Here is a 19,397-nt window from a genome sequence, read left to right on the forward strand (position 1 = left end):
TTTGGATACATTAGCTATTGTTGATAAAGGAACAAAACAGATGAATGTAGGAGAAGGGAAGGAAAAATTAAGAAAAAACAGGGAGGCAAGCTATAAGAGACTCCTTTTTTTATGTTTATTTATTTTTGAGAGAGCAAGTGAGTGGGGGAGGGTCAGAGAGAGAGAAAGACAGAGGATCTGAAGCGGGCTCCGCGCTGACAGCAGCGAGCCCAATGTGGGGCTCAAACTTACGAACCATGAGATCATGACCTGAACTGAAGTCAGACACTCAACCTACTGAGCCACCCAGGCGCTCCTTAGAGACTCTTAGCAACAGAGAACAAACTGAGGGTTGCTGGAGGAGAGGTGGGTGGAAGATGGGCCAGATGGATGATGGGCATTAAGGAGGACACTTGTTGGGATGAGCACTGGGTGTCGTATGGAAGTGATGAGTCACTGAATTCTACTCCTGAAACCAATACTACACTACATATTAACTAACTTGAATTTAAATTTTTTTTAACATTTATTTATTTTTGAAACAGAGAGACAGAGCATAAATGGGGGAGGGTCAGAGAGAGAGGGAGACACAGAATCTGAAACAGGCTCCAGGCTCTGAGCTGTCAGCACAGAGCCCAACGTGGGGCTCGAACTCACAGACCGTAGATCATGACCTGAGCCAAAGTCGGACGCTTAACCGACTGTGCCACCCAGGCGTCCTGCTAACTAACTTGAATTTAAAGTGAAACATGTGTGTGTGTGTGTGTGTGTGTGTGTGTGTATTTAACAACCTAAATAAACATATAAATTGACTACTATGAGAAATAGCATTGCACCTTCTACCTTACAGAATACCTTATCCGATTAAAAGTGTAGTTTTATGTTATGGCGTTGCCTTCGGAAGTGATGAAGAATGGGACTTTTTGTTAAATATGTACTCTAATAAAACAAAGGAAGAAGAAAGGATTCAACTCACTTATGCGATGAGCTGCAGTAAAGACCCATGGATACTTCACAGGTAATCTGACCAAAGTTCTCGGCAGAGAGGGCGGGGTGGGTGGCTGGGTGGCCACTGGGTGGCTCAGTCAGTTAAGCATCTCACTTCGGCTCAGGTCATGATCTCGTGGCTCATGAGTTCGAGGCCTGCATCGGGCTTTCTGTTGTCAGCATGGAGCCTGCTTCGGATCCTCTGTCCTCTTCTCTCGGCCCCTCCCCTGTTCTCTTTCTGTCTCAAAAATAAATAAACATTAAAAATATTTAAAAAATAAAAAGGTCCTAGCAGAAGAATGCAATTCATAAACCAAGGGGAGAGAAATAGACCATGTGCTCATATAGGAGTTAAAATAATACCTATTTGTGCGCTGACTCAGAACCCTAAGGGATCTTATGTCCATTTGTTGAAATCCACTCTTTATATTGGATAATGTTTGCATATTTCTTTTCTGCCCATGCATTTTTGCAGATATCTGGAGTATGCCGTCACGGCAGCTCCATTCACTTTTAACGAAACAAATATAATGGAAGTTGTGGCGGAATCTGAAGTAGGCCGGTACATTGTGAAGGACTTTTTAATCAACAATTGGCAAGCTGTGAGTGAAAGGTAAGGAGCTAACAGGCAACCTCTCTTTCATACAGGTCACTGGTTTGGGGCTAGAAGCTCAGCTTTAGCCCGTCGAGGTCCCAAAAGTCCTTTGCCTGGATCAGGAAAGTGACGATTTTGCTTGCATTCAGTCTCATTTGTGGAAGAGAAGGTCGCTTATCCCCAGTGTTGGCTTTCTATGTGAAAATGGATTTGCATGGGATACTTACCTACCTCAGTTTCCCCACTGTGCCCACTAAGAAGATTGTCATCAGACACACAGAGTAGAGCAGGTCATGTGCTTTGGTTTGAGTGCACACCACCCATTCATTTATTTTGTGAAGCAGACCGCTACATTTCAAGAAACACCAACGTTCATCGCTTCCTCGCGTCTTATTTGTTATAATATTCCCTTTACATATCTGGGTTCCGTATTCTTGAATTTTTCATATTTCTCACCTTTTGAGATGAAATCTGCTTGCCTCATAGCCCCCTCTTGGGTGAAGTAAATGCTGACGGGCAAAAATAAGACAGCATGCTGGGGTACCTGGGTGGCTCAGTCGGTTGAGTATCTGACTTTGGCTCAGGTCATGATCTCATGGTTTGTGGGTTTGAGCGCCACATGGGGATCTGTGCTGACAATTTGGAGCCTGCTTTGGATTCTCCCCCTCTCTCTCATTCTGCCCCTCCTCTGCTCACGCTCTCTCTCTTTCAAAAATAAATAAACGTCAAAAAATTAAAAAAAGAAATCAGCATGCCCTTGATGGCTGGTCTTTCTAGAACATTACTTAATCATATCTGATTAATCACATCACTGAAAGCCTAGAATAATGTCTTACAAGTGCTCACATACTCTAGAATTAGCAAATACAAAGTGGCCAACAGTTCAGGTCCAAACACCTGTAAAGGTGGAAGATGCTTTTTTGCAAATAAATTTATCCTTGTGGGACAGAAAGTATATTTAGAATATAAATGTTTAAAGAATGTGAATATAGCTCTCTTAAGGAACAAAATCATGGAATGTTTTTCTTTTGTAAACACTTATTGAATTCCTTTACAATACCAAAATATTGTGCTTTTAAATCGGAAATTTGCAACACACAGGGGCGGCTGGGTGGCTCAGTCGGTTGAGCATCCGACTTTGGGTTCGTGGGTTCAAGCCTCACATTGGGCTCTGTGCTGACAGTGTGGAGCCTACTTCAGATCTTCTGTCTCCCTCTCTCTCTGCACCCCCCCAAATAAATAAACATTAAAAAACAGAAATTTACAACATGGAGGTAGAGACTTATTTGCACAGTATCATTTTTCTGGTCATCAGTGGAACGTAGTTAGCATAGTCACATACTAAGAAAATTGACCTTACATCCAGTTTTATATTTTCTAAGTTCATTGCTTTGGAGGGTCTTTGAAATTCCTTAAATTTTCTCAGATTCCTAAGACTTTGGCAGTAAAGGGTATCCTTCCCTTCTTGCTTCAGTCATTAAAAATAATACCCCCCTTCCTAGGCCCTACTGGGAATTTGGGAGTTGAGATATAAATCAGAATTATTGACATTGGTCCCCTTGTTCCATGAGATTTCAGAGATCCCAGCCTCACAGGGGTGTTTCTTCATTTCTGTTCTCTCTCCCTGGAGTTTGTAACAACAGTGCTGTCTCCACTTGGCTGTGCCTGGCCTGGGAGGTCACCTGTCCTCTTGCTGCTGTGGGGCACTCGCTTCGGCTACAGCCCTTGACTGTTTTCTTCCCACGCTTCCTACCAAACAGTCTAGTAGCAGTTTGGGCATGAAAATGTTGAGAGAGCAGCTCCTTTAAGAAATATGTTTTGATTCACCGGAGGTCCCAGCTTGTCATCACCACCGGCTATTGATTCCTCCGATCCTTCCCGTGCACTTTTGGGTCCCGAGGAAGACAGAGGTTCACAGTTATGAACCAGGCTTAGTATTTAGCCATGCCTGGCACCTACTATGTCCTTGCAAGTGCTGAGGATTGAATTTATTATCATTGTGGCTCATAGTGACATGGTGCCTGGCGTTCAGGCAGGTGATCCCAGCCACAAGGTTGGAAATCGCCTATAGTAGCTAAGAAACCTAAAGACCTCAAGCCCACCCACCCATCCCCCCTTCAAAATAAAAATCTTCCTGGCGCCTGAGTGGTTCAGTCGGTTAAGTGTCTGACTTTGGCTCAGGTCATGATGTCATGGTTCATGAGTTCGAGCCCTGTGTCGTGCTCTCTGCTGTCAGCACGGAGCCTAGAGCCCACTTCGGATCCTCTGTCCCCCTCTCTCCCTGCTCCTCGCCCCCTCTCAAAAATAAACATTAAAAAAAATAAAAATGAAAATAAATAAGTAAAATCAGAGTCTGCCAAAACAGGGCAGAAATCTGCACCTTTCACTAGCTCCCTGGGCAACTCTGGTATAGTTTAACCTGGAACCATTTGGCACCTGAGTAAAATATTATCTGAGGCTGCATTGCTCAATATGATAGCCACTAGCTAACATATAGATATTTGAATTTACATTTGAACTGATAAGTAATGGAATAAAATTTGAAATTCGGTTCCGCAGTTGCACTGGCCCTGTTCTAAGAGTGTGATATGGCCAAGCAGCCGTCACGTTGGACAGCTCTGATGTAGAACATTGTCATCACCACAGAGAGTTCAGCTGGGTAGCACTGCTCCTGGGGGTAATGAGCCCCTCAATTCATTTTTTCCTCTCTTCTTCTTCATGCAGGGCACATGTGCCAACCAAGCCCCCAGAATGCCTTTGACTAACCCATGGGGAAGACTCTTCTCAATTTAAGTGACTTGAAGTGTATTTTAACTTTTATTCCTCAGAAGAACCCTTTTTCTGTGGTTAGAGAATGAGAACATGTTGGTAACACTCTCTGAAAAGTCCACCATGTAGCAATTTATTTAAGTGATGTGCATAACAATATTAAATGGAGAGAATGCCTCCCCTTTCTTTTTAACTCTAAATGGGTCTTATTAACCTCAAGGAGCTCCTAGAATTATAAATGTATAAACTTTTTTTTAAGTTTATTTATCTTTTGAGGGAGAGAGAGAGAGAGAGCGCGTGCGCGCGCATGAGTGGGGTAAGGGCAGAAAGAGGGAGAGAGAATCCCAAGCAGGCTCCACACTGTCAGCACAGAGCCCCATGCGGCACTTGAACTCATGGCCCTTAAGATCATGACCTGAGCTGAGATCAAGAGTCGGACGCTTAACTAACTGAGCCACCCAGGTGCCCGTAAATGTATGAACTTTTAATCCATGGCTTGAATATTTTTATCTCTTATTGACAAAATGTCATGCCCATAAAACAGATACCTATTTACAGCAAATTCATCTCAGCCCCCTCCTCTCATAGAGTCTGTTACACAATGTCTTTCAGACTCAAATAAGTTTGCTTTCTACATCAAGTACATTTATTTTTATTTATTTTTTATTTATTTCATATTAATTGTAATGTTCATCAGTCTTGCTGGATTTTGCCAATAATTTGGTTTCAATAAATGGTGATAACATTTATGGATTTGTAGAAGGAAGTAAAGTTCAAATTAATAATTAAACTATCATATACACTAAACATGAAACAAGAATGCTTAGTCAATTCTTTGTACATCAGAGCAATTAATCATCACGTATTTCAACAGTTACATTTCAAGGGCGTCTGGGTCGCTCAGTCGGTTAAGCGGCCGACTTCAGCTCGGGTCATGATCGCACGGTTTGTGCGTTCAAGCCCCGCGTCGGGCTCTGTGCTGACAGCTCGGAGCCTGGAGCCTGCTTCGGATTCTGTGTCTCCCTCTCTCTCTGCCCTTCCCCTGCTCGCACTCTGTCTCTCTCTCTCTCAAAAATAAATAAACATTTTAAAAAATTAAGAGTTATATTTGACAAGAAGACTAGCATGTTACCTGTCTCCATACAATGATAAAGACAGCATGAAAGGATAAATAAAAAAATGCCTCTGACAAATTAAATTTTACCTTAATTATGTGAGAAAGTCTTATTCTGAGTTTGCTGAAACGTGACTGATGGCGAGCAAGTTAGCTTTGAAATTAGTGTTTCTCCAGTACGTTCCACCGAGCATTGTTCATGGAAGACGTTGCTCAGACTTCCGTGAGCAAGAAAGACCGTCAGTTTGGGAACTGTCTGTTTGAATCTCTGCTTTTTGCAAATTCACAGTCTATGCTAGCATCATAAAGACCCCAAGAAGCCCCACGGAAGGAAATCTAGAGTTTTCCACACCCCTTTTCCTGCATCTTATAGCCATAACTGTATATGTGATGTTCATAGAGTGTCATTTTGCCAGGAGACAAGTTCTGGGAGAGAAACAGATAACAACAAACTGAGTGCTCTGACCCTCTCCTCTGGAGCTGTAACTAAAGCAACAACTGTTTATTGTTTACTTGTTAACATTTTAGCCTTGGTTTCCTCTTACATAGAACGAAAGGTATTCTCTTTGATCGATTCCAAGGTTCCTTCTCGTAGTAAAAAAGTTCTAGTTTCTCCATGCCAGGGCACAGTTAGTTTAAGCTCTTGTCAGGAATACGAGGTGACGAGGACATGGTATCTGACAAATGCTGGAGAGGAGAGCTGGGGAAGGTTTGGGGGAATCCAAAGAGAAGAATGGCATTTGTGTGGGATTTGAACAAGTAGTTGGGAAAAATTACCTTCTGCACGGAGGAGAGGACACCAGAAAATGCCTCAGGGCAGGACTGAGTGTCTGACTTGGGACCTGTCACAGTAAGTGGGCCAGGAAGCCTCCTCTGAAACTATATTTTGGAATATTTGTTCGAAGGAAAAGAGCTTTGGTTTGGTCCTGCCCCTCCCTCCCATGTTTAGGGCACTGGTCTGGTTGCTGCAGGGTATTTGAGTTCATTGTTGGGCCAGAGATGATCTTTTGAGTCCTGATGGCAATGAGGGAGCCTCCACTGACCACAAAGACATCTTGCAGGCTGCAGAAAAATGCTCTCGGGCCATTAGCTACAGATAGATCTTATGGAAGAACGTGTGGATATAGACATGAGGCAGTAGTGTTTGTAGGCATTATTCCTGGAGGCGGTAGAAACCCTCTCTGTGCCCTGGCATCCTGGTCAAGTGCTTCTGGCTTTCTTACAACAATGTAGACCTTGCAGCCTGTGGGAAAACCCTAGCTTTGCGTGAATACAGAATGCAGGGTGTGATCAGTTTCAAATTCAACTGATCCCAAAGGAAATCTTACTCCGTTCTTCACCTAGCACCCGATTTCTTCTTCAAATACTGTTGTTACATGGGCTGAAGTCCTCAGCGTGAAAGCTGGTACACGTCCCTACTCTGTCTCTGTTGTGTTTCATCATGGGGCGTACGGAGCTGAAGAGAGAAATGGAGAACAAGCAAATGGAGAGAAGTTAGGTGTTATGGAGTGGGGCACCCGAGCTCTGAACAGCCTATTCCCACTGCCAGTCATTGGATCAGGCTGGATGCCCTGGTGCCCGCATGCTTATCCAGTGGCCACGCTTGCCTCAGGAAATCAGACATGGCAGGGGAAGGGAGTGGAGGGAGAATTCGAAAGGAGAGAGACAGGAGGTGATCCAGACGAGAGGGGCCCAAATCCCTGTGCACACCCTACCACAGAATGTTACCAATTTTTTTATTTTTTAGTTTATTTAGTTTTGAGAGGAGTCGGGGGGGGGGGGCAGACAGAGAGGAAGGGAGAGAGAATCCCAGGCAGGCTCAGCGCTGTCAGCGCAGAGCCCCTAACATGGGGCTCGAAGACACAAAATGAGATGGTGACCTGAGCTAAAATCAAGGGTCAGATGCTCAGCTCAACAGACAGAGCCACCCAGGCTCCCTTGAATGTTACCAGTATTTTAAAACAGTAACTAAACTGACACACATCGGCTCTGGTCGTTCCGTTCATGAGCATGTATCAGACCACTGGCAGGATAAACTATTTGTAATGTATACAGTTTTGCTCAGTAAGGTTTCAGAAATGGCTCTCTCAACAAGAGGGACAGATCATCTGTGGCAGAAAGACCTCCTCTTGGAATTTGCAAGAATAGTAAGGGATAAAGTGTGCCAGGTACTCTGATGGGTGCTTCAATACACAGCATCTCATTTCATCTCTAGAACAATGCTTCGAACTATATGTCAGTCCCCATCTTTTATAAGTTATAAATTGCTCAAGATAATTTCAAACCCAGCCCTGCCTCTCAGGGTAGTCTTCTTCCTCTGGTAGAAAATCACACTGGTAGGGCCCTAGGTAGCTTTCCACATTTTTTTTTTTTAAGTTTGGAACTCAGTTTGTTTTGGCTTTTTTTGTTTGTTTGCTTTGTTGTTGTTTTTTGCAAATATTGCCAAATTTCTTGAGTTGTTTTACAAGCTTTTAATACTTGACCAATAAAAATGGAGAATTAAGGGGGCGCCTGAGTGGCTTAGTCGGTTGAGCATCTGACTTCGGCTCAGGCCGTGATCTCATAGTTGGTGAGTTCAAGACCCGCGTCGGGCTCTGTGCTGACAGGTAGGAGCCCGGAGCCTGCTTCGGATTCTGTGTCTCCCTCTCTCTCTGCCCCTCCCTGACTGGTGTTCTGCCTCTCGTTCTCTCTCAAAAATAAATAAACATTTAAAAAATTTAAAAAAAAATGGAAAACTAAGAAGTGTGTCCTCTTTTCCTATAGAAACAAATTTGTTTATATGTAGACTATGTCTCCTTCGCTTTCGTCAGGAACACACAGCTTAAGTTACAGCTGAAAACTTAAAAAAGAATGAAAGCATTGTTTTCTCTCACCAATGTTTGATATTATGCCAATGTGAAGTCTTACAATTTTTAGTGTCAAGTATACATTTTTGAAGTAAGTCAGTCGTGTGTATTAACTGTCAACTATCAAAAAAACAGTGTCATTGCAACCCTTTTTTGTTCGGTCCAAAGCATTAACCCTATTTTAATTTTCTTTCTTCTTTAATGCATCCAAAAGTCTTTATTTACCTTTTTAACTTCAGCAAGGCTTTGGGCAGGTATGTATCTGCTGTATTTCCGTAACAATGTTTCCTGGGGTTTTATTGCAGAAGATCCCTGTTGGCTACTCAAGGACACTAAACTAGAGGGGAAGTTACAGTCACTGTGCCTCTTTGAGGGAACAGAAGTACTTAGCCCTTCTGTGATCACCAACATCTTGAGAATCTCCAAAGACATGGATCATTTCTCCAAAAACAATATACAAATTCAAAATTTTAAATAAGCTTTCAGGGTAGTTTAGCCAGAGTTTCCGAAAGTGATCCCATATTAATAACTGTTTGTTAAGGGGCATAATTTTGCATATTTACTTACCCCTTATAGAGTATGTTAATTTGAGGTGTGTGACCACTATTCTAACCACTTCATTTAAAAAGATAAAAACAGTTGTTGTTGTTGTTTTTAGGAACTTTTTATATGTAACTAAAAGTTTTAGAACTACGTGTACAGAAATCGATATTTAACTGTAAATGTTTCCTTAGTGCTGATAAAATTCTCTATATAATAGATTCCCTCTTAAATGATGACCCTAACCTTATTCATACATGATTTTGCTTAGATTCAGGAGATAGGAATCAATAGGGGCTGTACGCTTAGCATTTACCTGCTATATAAGTATAGCTTTATCTTGCAAAACATTTTCCACGTCTGATTAGCATCTTGTTGCTTCGTAGGTATGGAACACAATCGCTGGTTAACCTAATGTACATAATAGGGAGAACCATAAGCACAGATTTACAGATCACAGAGGTAAGTACTTTAGATATTGTGAATTGTAACAATAATTCAGGAGCCATTTTTAACGTAATTTGGAATTGCTAAAATTAAAAACAACAGGCTTGGGGCGCCTGAGTGGCTCAGTGGGTTAAGCATCCGACTTCAGCTCAGGTGGTGCTCACGGTTTGTGAGTTTAAGACCTGCATCAGGTTCTGTGCTGACAGCTCAGAGCCCAGGGCCTGCGTTGGATTCTGTATCCCCTTCTCTCTCTGCCCCTCCCCTGCTCACACTCTGTCTCTTTCAAAAGAATAAATAAACATTAAAAATAGATTAAAAACAACAGGCTTATTTGAATGATTATATTCCCTGCTCCTACTGGTGTTATTTTCGCTGTATGCAGGAAATTACTTTTAATTCTCTCTCGCTGCTGAAATAGAGACCATTCTTGTTCGCAGAGGGCTGGACTCCGTCCTTCCTCACCTAACTTACTGCAGGGGACTCTGGCCAGGGCCCTGTACCCCAGGCTGGTCTTCCGTGCCTCCCAGCCCTCACGCTGCTGCCACACCTTGCCCAGTTGTCAAAGCTTCAGTAGCTCATTGCAGCTTTAGAAGAGATTTTTTTCATCTTTTAATTAGCATCCTTTATAACCTGGCCCCCATCTGCCTCTCTGGCTTCATTTTTGCCCACCTCACCACCGAGCATCGGGGAGCAAGAGAGACAGACACTCCCAAATATTTTCCCTCTAGTTGGACTGTACCACATACAGGTTTTCTTAAGTTTGCATGTTGTCCCACATTTTCCAGATTTTGGAAACACTCTGCCTTCTGATCTGGGTGACTTCCCCATGCCTGGCCTTGGCTGGATAAATCTCATTACCCTTTAAGACCCTGCTCCAAACACCTGTTCCAGGAATTTTTCCATGAACTGATTTATACCTTCTCCTCAATCATCCTATGAATATCTGTACCCTGGCCGTGACTACATTATACTGTAATTGGGGTGTAAATATGTCTACTCCCTGAGGCTATAATGAGCTCCCTGAGGACAGAGACACATTTTAGTCCTATCTGTATTCTAGAAACTAACAATGGGGCTTGTCATTTCCAGGCTCTGCTTTCTCCTGGGCTGATTTTCTTCTTAGGCAGGCTTTCTCTGCGTGGAGGCAAACATAGCTCCAGGCTTATGTCAGCCTTAACACTGTCACTTGCAGGAAAAGAGGTCCTTGCTCACCTAATGTCAAGTTCCAGTCCCATAGAATGACCCTGATTGGTCCTACGTGGGTCACATGCACCAATCACTGTGTCCGGTGGGGCGGGGGGGGGGGGCAGTGAAATACTCCAATGGCCTCACCTGGGTCATGTGCCCACCTTTGGAGCCAGCCCCACTCAAACCACAGGCCCTGGGATAGGAGAGGAATAGTTCTAGAAAGAAAATGGGATCCTTTAACCAGAAAATAAACTAAGGGGCCAAAGCAAATAACTATTAAAAAAAGAAATCACACACACACACACACACACACACACACACACACACACACACACACTGTAAAACAAGGGTAATATATAAATACAACCTCCACACACCCAGTAGCGTGGATAAAATTAGAAAGATTTATAATACCACACACTGACAGAGAAGTGAAGCAACCAGAACTCTCTTTTTCTGCTGGTGAGAATGGAACATGGTGCAACTATTTTGGAAAATAGGCAGTATTTTATTTTATTAAAAAAATTTTTAATGTTTACTCATTTTTGAGAGAGAGTGTGTGTGTGTGTGTGTGTGTGTGTGTGTGTGTGTGTGTGTGTGTCTGTGTGTGCATAGGGGAGGGGCAGAGAGAGAGGGAGACACAGAAATAGAAGCAGGCTCCAGGCTGCTTAGCCTGTCACCACAGAGCCCGACGCTGGGCTTGAACCCACAGCCGTAAGATCATGACCTGAGCTGAAGTTGGACGCTTCACCCAGGTGCCCCAAGGCAGTATTTTAAAATGTCACTAGACACATAGTGACCTATTAATTCCACTTTTAGGTTTTTTTACTCAAGAGACATTAAAGCCTACATCCACACAGTCTTCTACATGAATATTCATAGCAGCTTCATTCTCGTTAGCCAAAAAATGGATACCATCCAAACATCCATCGATAGGTGAATTGATACAGAAAATGTAATATATCCACACCAGGGAATACTACCCTGCAATTAAAAAAAAAAAAAAAAAGAATAGGCTTGTGTCATGGCCTGGGTAGATCTCAAGATGATGGCGCTGAGTTTAAAACACACACGCACATTCTAAAAAATGCAAATATAATCTCTAGTGATAAAAGGCAGATCAATGGCTGCCTGGGACAGAGGGAGGGTTGCAAAGTGCCTGAAGGAATTTGTGGGTAGTGGAAATGTACTGTGTTTTGAACGTGTCTATGTGTTTCACGGGTGTATATAGTCATCACAACTTATTTGCAACTTATTTGTATGCTTTAGTGAGTGTAATTTATTGTCCATTGATTTCATTTCAATAGACTTAATTTTTTTTTTTTTTTAATGCCTGAGTACAAATTAAACACCGTGGCCTGGGACCATATTCCTAAGAACAGAAGGGGCCTGTGTAAATAAGAAAGGAAACTCAATCGCCTCTTGGCCTTTTGGCTCAGATCAAGCGTCGTATCTGTTCTTACCAGTTTTATAACTGATACATCCTCTCTCCGAGGGCAATATATTAAATGGATTTGGGGAGCAGGGAGATGGCCTAGGAGCTTGCTCCGTCCCCTCCATGCATCGAGCTGGTTAAAAAAACGAGAAGAAAGAAAAAATCAACCTCTCTGCCCCAGCAAATACACCAATACACATGTAAGTCATAAAGGCCTGAGGTTTGATCGTGAGCCAAAAAAAAAAAAAAAAAAAAAAAAGGAGAGAGAGAAGCAGTGAGCTGTGTAGTTGTTGTTAAGAGAGAGGAAGAACCACTAATTCCTGAAGGAATGATCTCTGTTTGCATTTGGGCCTGCCTGAGACTGAACTGGCAGGACGTGATTTACCAGGGACTCCCTGGACAAGAGAGTCAAGGGCACAACCAGAAATGCTGGAAGGAGTGCTCCCACAGGGATGGCGAGTTTGTGCGAGTATCTTCCTTTTTTTTTTTTTTTAAATGTTTGTTTATTTTTGAGAGAGAGAGTGCAAACGCAAGCAGCGGAGGGGCAGACAGAGAGGGAGACCCAGAATCCGAAGCAGGCTCCAGGCTGTGAGCTGTCAGCACAGAGCCCGACTCGGGGCTGGACCCTGTCCATGAGACATAGTTAGACACTCAACCGGCTGAGCCACCCAGGAGCCCCAGTGTGCTGGTGTCGTCTAAAGGGCATCAGTTCATCTTTGTGTCTACAGAACCCAGCAAAGATTTTTTGTTGTTTAATGAATGAATGAATGTTGTTTAATGAATTTAGCTGTCCTCAAAGTTCCGAAACTGTACTCACTGATAGTTGATTTTTATTAATGCAAAAGTATGTTTCGCAGGGGTTCAATTCTTGCAGTTTTGAAAGCAAGTTAAATTAGCTACTACGAATAGCCTTGCCAAAAAGTAGTCCTCTCCAAGGGTCCTGCCGTAATCTATGTGTTCACAGGATCATATGGAGAATAATGACAAGAATAAAAATGAAAAGCCGCACGAGTCTCTTCTCCCTCTAGCGTAGCCCAGGTACTATACGCTCTCCATTATTTCTTGCTCAGGGCTTCATACTGCCCCCGCCAGAGCCTGGCCTCATGCTCTCCAGCACACATGAAGCCCACCTACGGTCCCACAGACCCCCCCCCCACACACACACACTACAGGTGCATCGGGGCTGTGGCCTGTCGCTCCCACGGCAGGCAGGTGTGGGAGAGGCTGGGAGGTCTGTTCCTGGTTCCTTCACCTGCTCTTTCCTCCAAACTGACTTTTCTTTGACATTGTAATTAAGCTTGATGACCTATTTCTGCTCAATTTCAAGTACATTAGTGTTTAAGTGACATTTTGCGAGCGGGGGATGGGTACACAGTCATCTGGGATGTTCTAAATTCTAATCCAGTGACACAGAAATAGACTTTTGGAATATAACTTATTAGTTCATTGGGGTGTGGCTGATGCAGAATATTGAGGTAGATGTTCCCATAAATAAATGCCCCAGCTGACCCAGTGAAGGAATCTAGCCAGTGGACAAAGCTACTATCTCAATATTTTTTTTTAATGTTTGTTTATTTTTGAGAGACAGTGCAAGTGGGGGAAGGATAGAGATGGGGGACAGAGGATTTGAAGCAGGCTCTGTGCTGACAGCAATGAGCCTGATGTGGCACTCGAACTCACGAACTGTGGGATCATGACCTGAGCCAAAGTTGGACGCTCAACCAACTGAACCACCCAGGTGGCCCATTTCAATATTCTTTTTTAAAATAACTTAAAAAGTTTTTTTTAAGTATTTATTTATTTTTGAGAGAGAGACAGACAGAGGGTGAGTAGGGAGGGGCAGAGAGAGAGAGAGAGAGAGGGAGGGAGGGACACAGAATCCAAAGCAGGCTCCAGGCTCTAAGCTGTCTGCCTAGAGCCTGATGTGGGACTCAAATTCAGGAACCATGAAATCATGACCTGAGCTGAAGTTGGACGCCTAACCTACTGAGCCACCCAGGCCCCCCCGCCACCATCTCAGTATTCTTAAATAAAGGATACACTTGTAAAGGCATAGATGTTAGGTGCCAGCTTTGAGCTTGAGGAGTTGCAAAGTTTCTTTTGAGATAAGAGAAGATCTCACTGTATCTCTGCCCACACATCTTGTATAATCCCTGATATGCATTCAGTAGGTCATTATCAAGCACCTACTGTGTGCCCTCGGGGGAATAGAGCAGTGAACAAGATAGATGAAGTTCCCATTCCACAGATGGAATCCGCACCTGATTCTTCAGGGTAGGTGTGCGGTCTCCGCCTTGTCTCAGCGCCCGTCTCCCCCAGGAGCACGCCATCTAGAGGCCGGCCTTCCCACCCGCCCCTGCCCACACGGGCCATTTGCAAGCCTGTTGTTACTGAGCATGAACTTGGCCTTCTTCTGGCTAAACGAGACCTGAGTTTGCACTGACCGGCCTTCCCTTTGTCCTTCAAGCTGCAGCAGTTTTTCAGCAACATGTTGGAAGAGCACCAGAAGCTCACAGTTCGTGCCAAGTTACAGACAATAAAGAACAAAAATCTGGGAAACAAAAAGCTCAATGCTAGGATGACAGCGTGGCTACGGAAAAACACGTAACTGAGCGGCGGCCACTTCCGGCACCCCTCAGGCCCGTCATAATGTACTTTGTGCAGAGTTTTGTCCTCCAATACTTTGTGAGTCTGGAAAACCTCATGTTCTGTCATTCGTGTGTCCGTCACATTTGCTCCTGGGAGTCCTTCCCGTCCTTCCCATATTGTCACGTTCAGCCCTCAGGCTCAGTGATGGCTGAGGGTTTTGCCAGTGCTGCTCCGTTCCGGGGGGGAGATTTCATGTTGGGCTACAAAACCACAGAATTTACTTTAACTGCCTTGTGAAAACAAATTCACCTTAGAAGAGTCTTGCTTGTTCTGTTGTGAAAGTCAGTGGGATGTTAAATCCTTGGCCAAAAGCACACATTCTTTTCTGAGGGAAATACGGATTTGCAATACTCTGGGGTTTATTTAGTGCAGTATTTAAAAGTGTAATGAGCAAATAACACAGCAGGGTAAAGGAACAGAAACCAGAAAAACTAATAGTCCCTAGCACGCAGAAAAGCCAAGGAAAGCAAATTTTAAAAAAGAAGAAATAGGTCATTTTATGAGCCATGTTAAGTGCCCTCAAGGCAAGCGATGTGTCTGCCTGTTTCTCTCTCCCCACAGTGCCCGTTGCCTGTGTCACAGTTTACAGGCTACTGAGCCTTTATTGTGTCACGAAAAGAGCCAGGATCAAAGGATCCACAAAGTGCCCTTGGGATTGCTGTCGTGGAGGCCGGAATGAGAGGAAGGCTTTGCTCTGAAGCTGGAGACTGCGTACCCACCTGTGGGCCAGACGCTCATTTGGCCAAAGTCTCTGTGCAAAAATAATGCTGTCAACAGACAGTAGCAATTAGGGGCAGATCTTCAGCCCCAGGGAAGTGGCCAAATACAGAGAAATAGAGCTAAAAGGCCAACATGCTAACCAGAGCATAATCTTTACAGCCAAGCCCTCAGGGGACTAAGTTTGAAACGCGGTTTCATCTGGCCAAATCGAACCTGCTTGTAGTTTGGAGAACTTTAAAGGCGTTCATCAGTTACGATGTATGGAATTAGCTTAGTTTCGTTACACAGGATTAAATCGGGACCGCTAAAGCAAGGCATCCTGCTCTAGACTTTGTGTGATTTCTGTGTTTTCACGCTGATTTTGTTTTTGTTGAATGGGGGTAAAACCACAGATCTCTGCTCTACCTCAGAGTGATGTAAACGTTAAGAAATATGCCAGTTAAATGCCTTAAAGATGTTGTATAAACTCAAGGCAACGTGATCTCAAGTTTTTCCCTCTTGCTGGAGTAAGTCAATGTAGTCGCAAGTGAAGAAGCAGAACCAAAGTTTCGTTTTGTATTTGTCTCACACAAAGAGGCTCCTGAGTGAGTGGGTGTGGCCATGAAAACCAGCCAAAGCACCACCCACCCCCCAGACTTGACCATGGGTCATAGGTCAGAGTCTTCTTCTCCAAATTTGCAAATTTAAAGCGGGGGCGCCTGGGTGGCTCAGTCGGTTAAGTGTCCGACTTCGGCTTAGGTCATGATCTCACTCACGGTTTGTGGGTTTGAGCCCCGCATCAGGGTCTGTGCTGACAGCTCAGAGCTTGGAGCCTGCTTCCGATTCTGTGTCTCCCTCTGTCTCTGCCCCTCCCCTGCTCACACTCTGTTTCTCTCAAAAATAAAGGAACACTAATTTTTTTTTTTTTAAAGAGCTTATCAAATGCCCACCTGATTGGTTAATAGTCCTTCCTCTGAATATGAAAAAGAATTCTGAGTAATATACATTTGTCTTACCTGGATGAAGACAGTCCAGATAGGCATTGCATTTTATCATATTGTACTTACCCTTGGTATAAAGTGAAGTAATTATTGAGTCACTACTGAGATAGCAAGAAGTCAGGGAGGGATACTGATGTAGATTTGTGTAAAGGGCATAAATACTCCATTCACCAATAACCCAGCTTACCTATTAGTGCCCCCCCATAAAACCACTTCTCCAAGCCATCTAGTTTACCCAGTTTGCTCTGTACTGTTCACCTGATAAAAAAAAAAAAAGTTTATAAGATGTACAATGTGATCGTGACTGTTTTCCATTTGGTAACTAGAAATGAAAAGTTTTCGTTACAATCTTCTGCTTCTTTCCTGATCAACCCACTCAGTGACTTCCCATCGCTGACTTTAAAGGAAAGAACAGATGCCTTGGTCTTGAGGACTGGAGATCGTCTGTAATTTAGAGCTCTGGGGTCAAGCTGCACTGCAGTTTATTCTGAGGAATGAATGAAGGAGAGAAACGAGCTTTATTTTGTTTTTAATTCTTTTTAGTGTTTATTTATTTTTGAGAGAGAGAGAGAGAGAGCGTGAGCAGGGGAGGAGCAGAGAGAGGCAGACACAGAATGTGAAGCAGGCTCCTGGCTCCGAGCTGTCAGCACAGAGCCGGATGCGTGGCTCGAATTCACAAACTGCAAGATCATGACCTGAGCCAAAGTCAGAGGCTTAACCAACTGAGCCACCCAGGCTCCCTGAGATGAGCTTTAAAAGGGAAGCCTGCTCGATTGCTTTTTCTGTTTGCTTCAACAAATGCTATCTTTTTTCCATCCAAACTCTAGCAGGATTAACATGGCCAGAGCAAAGCCTTAATGGGGTTCACAGTAAATAGAACTGCCTCCCTCACGCGGAGGAGCAGGAATCAGCATTCGAGACCATGTAAATATTGCTTTTGGCCTGCTCTTCTCTGGAATCCAACAACATTCAGCAAAGATATTCCTTACAACACACATATCTAAGAGTCATGTGGACTTTTCCTCTTCTCCTCCTTCATAAACAGGTTGGTCCTTAAGGTGAGGCAGAGCTAGGCAGGCCTCTTTATGAGGGGGAGTCAGGGGTGGGGCTGGGGAGACCCATGACCCGGAGTGGGTGGGGGGGTTTGGGTGGGCAATGGGGGAGTCTGTACAGTGGGGAGCAGCTTGGCACAGGATGGCAGAGCCCAGGAAGGTGAGTAGGACATGCACACGGGGCAGGGAGGGGGCTTACAACATGGAGAGTCAGAGCCAAACAGGGTAAGGTGGACATCTAGCAGGGGTCCATCTAGCATGGGCAATCGGAGCCCAAACAGGGTGAGAATGGGGAGTCCAAGCCCTAGTGGGGTAAAGGGAACTTTCAGAGCCAGGGCAGTGACCCAGCATGAGGTAAGGGAGCCTGAGGATGGTGAGGAGGGCATCACGTGGGGTGGGGGGAGGACAGTGATGGGAGCTTGGTGACCACAGATGAGTGAATCATATCCAAAGATACATAAATGATAATAGGACCCAGGTTTCTCACTGTTGGAGAAGAGCATAGCAAACATTCAAAAAGGGAAACCTAGAAGGGACCTTTTGTCGTTGGATTGGAGTCGGAGGTATGGATGTGAACAGTCCTCACAGTTTTCAGTATATGGATAGAGTCCTGCATAGACATGTAAATGTGTGTAGATGCATCTTGCCCCTTCTGTAGACGAACAGATGTGTAGGTACAGATATGTATACAGATACGGATATAGATATACATGTCAACATCAATCCTACCTTCTCAGCAGAGAGGGCCTGGGAGCAGCCACACCCTACCAACAACGAACACAGCTAGTGCCCAGATCTTGGCTTCTAAACACCATGGTCTACTATGCAAACCAGGGCTCCACAGAGAAATGACTGATTTCAGGGCTTTCATGGGAAAGGGACAATTCGAGACGGAATGTCTTTTTGTACCGAAAGACAAGGAAGTGTTCAAAGAATGATGGGAACATTGATACTTAAGCCAGCTTGAAGCACCCCCCTTTTAGTCCAATCTGGGGAAATTTGAGCATCATAATAAAGACAGCAACTTATCAAATAGGGACTCATGAATCTATAGTTTTCTGTCTAATGAACAATTGAAATGTTGATGAGGAAAAGAATATATACACAATTTCAAGGCGACTTACCATAAAACACGAATAAATTACAAAGGGAAAGTGAGTAATTTACAATTATCACCTGGCAGACATCCCCTCACTCCACCCGTGAGTGTGAACATCATCCCAGTGGAATTAATTTAAAAAAAAAATTGCTCCATTTAAAAAGGCGAGATGACACTTTTGTTATATCCTTGACAAACCTCCATGACATGAATCTAACCATGAGGAAACATCGGACAAACCCAAATTAAGGTACATGCCAGAAAGCAGTCTTCAAAAGCCTCAAGGTCACAGAAGTAAAGGAAAGATAGAGGATAGAGGACCATCTTAGACTGAAGGGAATTAAAGATACATGACAACAAAGTGTAATGTGATTCTGAACTGGATCCTTTTGCTATGAAGAACATTACTGGGACAACTGGAAATATTTGGAGTCTGAGGATTAGATACTAGAAATGTATCAACATTAATTTTCTGACTCTGACAGGTGTGTTGTATTAGGTAGAAAATATCCCTGGTTGTAGAAAGTACACATCAAGGGGTGAATGGGGCATCCGGTGACAACTCACTCTTAATGATTCAGGAAAAAATATTTTTGTATTGTAATTCCAATTTTTCTATAAATGTGTGATTAAATAAATTTAAAAATAAATGTTATTTTTTAGTAAAACTGTAATATATTTTTCTTTCAAACCATTTTTTCCTTTCAGGCGTGGTAACAGCCACTCATAGTCCTAAAGTTTATCTGTTAAACATTTCAGTTAACACAAAGTAAAAACTTAGGTTGTCCCAAGAAACCTAATGTCTTGTTTCAGCCAATATTTTCCTAGAGGAAATTTTAGTCCTAGAGGGACTAAAAACTTAAAAAATTATTGGGCACCAGTGTGACTCAGTTGGTTGGGTGTCTGACTCTTAGTTTCAGGTCAGTATGATCCCAGGGTCTTGGGATCAAGCCCTGTGTCGGGCTCGGTGATGAGCATGGAGCCTGCTTGGATTCAT

The 19,397-nt window shown here is 43.6% G+C and overlaps 1 protein-coding gene and 1 non-coding gene across 7 annotated transcripts in view; both read left to right on the top strand.

The window, feature by feature from the left end:
- LVRN (laeverin) overlaps positions 1 to 19,185 on the top strand; it is a 77,153-nt gene extending 57,968 nt beyond the window's left edge. Inside the window, exons 17-21 of one of the 6 annotated variants that reach the window (XR_008297276.1) lie at positions 830 to 997; positions 1,442 to 1,579; positions 9,217 to 9,292; positions 14,368 to 14,585; positions 15,111 to 19,174. Coding sequence is in view for 2 of the 6 variants with exons in the window: in XM_027076867.2 (XP_026932668.1) it covers positions 830 to 997; positions 1,442 to 1,579; positions 9,217 to 9,292; positions 14,368 to 14,508 (523 nt within the window). In the remaining 4 variants the exon portion in view is untranslated. Of the gene's footprint in view, positions 1 to 829; positions 998 to 1,441; positions 1,580 to 4,120; positions 5,429 to 8,595; positions 9,293 to 14,367; positions 14,979 to 15,110 lie in introns of those variants that run through there. The other 5 variants (XR_008297281.1, XR_008297277.1, XR_008297280.1 and 2 more) reach the window with 5 other exon arrangements.
- On the top strand, positions 11,880 to 12,072 carry LOC113604583 (U2 spliceosomal RNA). Its single transcript, XR_003426562.2, has one exon. It is a non-coding gene; the product is annotated as a U2 spliceosomal RNA (small nuclear RNA).
- Positions 19,186 to 19,397: the final 212 nt, after the last annotated feature.

This window comes from Acinonyx jubatus, chromosome A1 (assembly GCF_027475565.1).
Source record: "Acinonyx jubatus isolate Ajub_Pintada_27869175 chromosome A1, VMU_Ajub_asm_v1.0, whole genome shotgun sequence".
Classification (NCBI taxonomy): Eukaryota; Metazoa; Chordata; class Mammalia; order Carnivora; family Felidae; genus Acinonyx; species Acinonyx jubatus.